Genomic DNA, 2500 nt, shown 5'->3' on the forward strand with positions numbered 1-2500 from the left:
CTGATGCTTGCTTATAGTCAATAAAAGAATGGTACTCTTCTGGGTGAAGTTTTTGAGAAAAGAGTTTGCAGCACTTTCATGACATAATGGCAGCAATTGCTTCCTCCTGCCTTAGGCACCTGTGGGCTATCATGAAGGAAGGCCTCTACTCTCTACCATATTTCACTTAAATGCACCTGGATTTACCATAGTTGAACATGCTTTTTATCCATATTGTGCAAATTATTGGCCTCATTTAGGAGTTATCAAAAGAAATCATAGCCCAGATAATTACTCTTAACACAGTAAAGTTGGGGACATACACAAGCATATAGTTGTTGGGATAATGTATGAAGCCACCTCCATTTATGACAGCATTTTTATTGTAGGTGAAGTTTTTGTTCTGGATGATGGAGGAGAGGTGGATCTTGACTTGGGTAACTATGAGCGCTTCCTGGATGTTACACTTCATCGTGACAACAACATCACCACAGGCAAGATTTACCAATCAGTTATCAATAAGGAACGAAAAGGAGACTACCTAGGGAAGACTGTACAGGTATTTACCTAAGCAGAATGTTTTCCATTTGATTCTTTGTTAATTCTACACCCCCTTGAACCCAGTCCCACCTTGCTCCCCAGTGGCCATCTTACCCAACTCTTGAGGCTATATACCTTCCTTGCTTCCATTATCAAAATAACGTGCTTATTCCTGTTTCATCACAGTTTTTAGTTAATTAGCATTTATGACAGCAAAGTCTTGTAAGTGTAATTATGATTGCAAAACACTATTTTTAAGGTTAATTTATTCTAGTTATTAACTTAAGCATAATAATACCTATTTCAGGTGATAGGCATAGCAATTCAAATTGCAAGGAGTACATATTGAAAATAAGGTTTTCTTTTTCTTATGAAAACTTTTCCAATTATTGTCAGCCCACACTATATGGGGGAATACGTGACAGAAACGCCAGCTCATATGCAAAATACACATATTTATGACGCTCCCCTCTGTACTTTCATCTCCAATTTCCTTTCTAGCCAATCTATTTCAACTTTAGTAGATAAGTACTGTTCTTCTCCTAAACTTATAAACAAGGCTGTGTTCTACCTCCCACTATCGTTCTGCTATTCATGAGTGGTCTCCAAAATTAACTTCTATCCACTCATGTCAATGAGTATGCATTATTGCACAAATTTTAACAGAAGATCAGTTCAACAGGAATCACACAACTCAAGGTCTGATGCTACAGAATGCTTAACTTTTGATTTTCTACTATTTCAGATTGGAACAGAAGGATCTTGGTCTCCTTCAATGCCTCAAAACTCAGTTTCTCCAACTGACAACTCAACAGAACCTTCCAGACATCTGTCCCCTATTCTCTGATAACATGCTGACACTCTGCCTGGTCAATAATTTTCATCTCTGCATGTCAACATCTATCTTTCCTTCCTGCTGGAAGTACACCTACATACAACCTGTACCTAAGAAGGTTGACTGCTCTAACTCTTCAAATTACCCTCCAATAGCTTTACTTTCTTACCTTTCTGAAACTTTTGAAACAATCCTTAACAGGAAAGTTCTTAAACATTAGCATCTTTTGACCTCTCTGATCACCACAAGGGGCATTCCACTGGTGATATTGCCTTCCTAACTAACTCATGGTCATCCTCTCTTTGCTGTTTCGATGAAACTTCTGGTGTTGCCTTAGACATTTCAAAAGTTTTTGACAAGTACACCTACATACAGTCTGGCACAAATTTATATTTTCTAAACTCTGCTTCTACAGATTTTATCCCTCTCTGTACTTTTATCTCCAGTTTCCTTTCAGGCCAATCTATCTTTGCTGTGGTAGATGGTCACTTCTACCCCTAAACCTATAAACAGTGATGTTCTGTAAGTCTCATTTTATCTCCTACTCTCTCACTCTATTTTTTACTCCACATCTTCCAACACAAAACCTTCCCCACAGGAATTACAGTACTCAAGGGTTGACGCTGCAGAACTCTTAATTTAGGACCTTGCTCTCATTTCTGATTGGGACAGGAGAAACTTTGTCATCTACAGTGCTTCAAAAACTAAATTTCTCCTCCTGTCAACTCAACACAATCTTCCAAACACCTAATCACTATTCTTTGATAACACTCAGCTGTCCCCTTCTTCTACAGTAAATATCCTTGGTCTACACTTAACTTTAAATCTCAACTGAAAACTTCATATCTCATCTCCCACTCAATCAGATTCCTCAAGGTTAGGCATTCTGTATTGTCTCCACCAGTTCTTTTCTCCCTCACAGATGGTGTGCATACAAGGGCCTTGTCTGCCCTCGTATGGAGTATTCATATCAGGTGTCAGGGGTTACCTCACACAATCATATTGAAGAGAATAGAGTCAAAGCTCTTCAGCTCATAAACTCTTATCTTCTTATTGATAGTCTTTAGCCTCTCTTTCAGTCTTCTATTGGTATTTTCATGCTGACTGCTCTTTTAAACTTGCTAACTGCATACCTCCACCCCTCCT

The 2500-nt window shown here is 38.5% G+C and overlaps 1 protein-coding gene across 2 annotated transcripts in view; it reads left to right on the forward strand.

Moving 5' to 3' along the window:
* The window catches only part of LOC127001586 (CTP synthase 1-A-like), a 28367-nt gene that overhangs the window by 5802 nt on the left and 20065 nt on the right, over positions 1 to 2500 (forward strand). The window contains exon 3 of one of the 2 annotated variants that reach the window (XM_050866372.1): positions 369 to 538. In XM_050866372.1, coding sequence (XP_050722329.1) covers positions 369 to 538 — 170 coding nt within the window. Of the gene's footprint in view, positions 1 to 368; positions 539 to 1355; positions 1389 to 2500 lie in introns of those variants that run through there. The other variant, XM_050866373.1, reaches the window with a different exon arrangement.

This window comes from Eriocheir sinensis, chromosome 21 (genome assembly GCF_024679095.1).
Source record: "Eriocheir sinensis breed Jianghai 21 chromosome 21, ASM2467909v1, whole genome shotgun sequence".
NCBI classification, from domain to species: Eukaryota; Metazoa; Arthropoda; class Malacostraca; order Decapoda; family Varunidae; genus Eriocheir; species Eriocheir sinensis.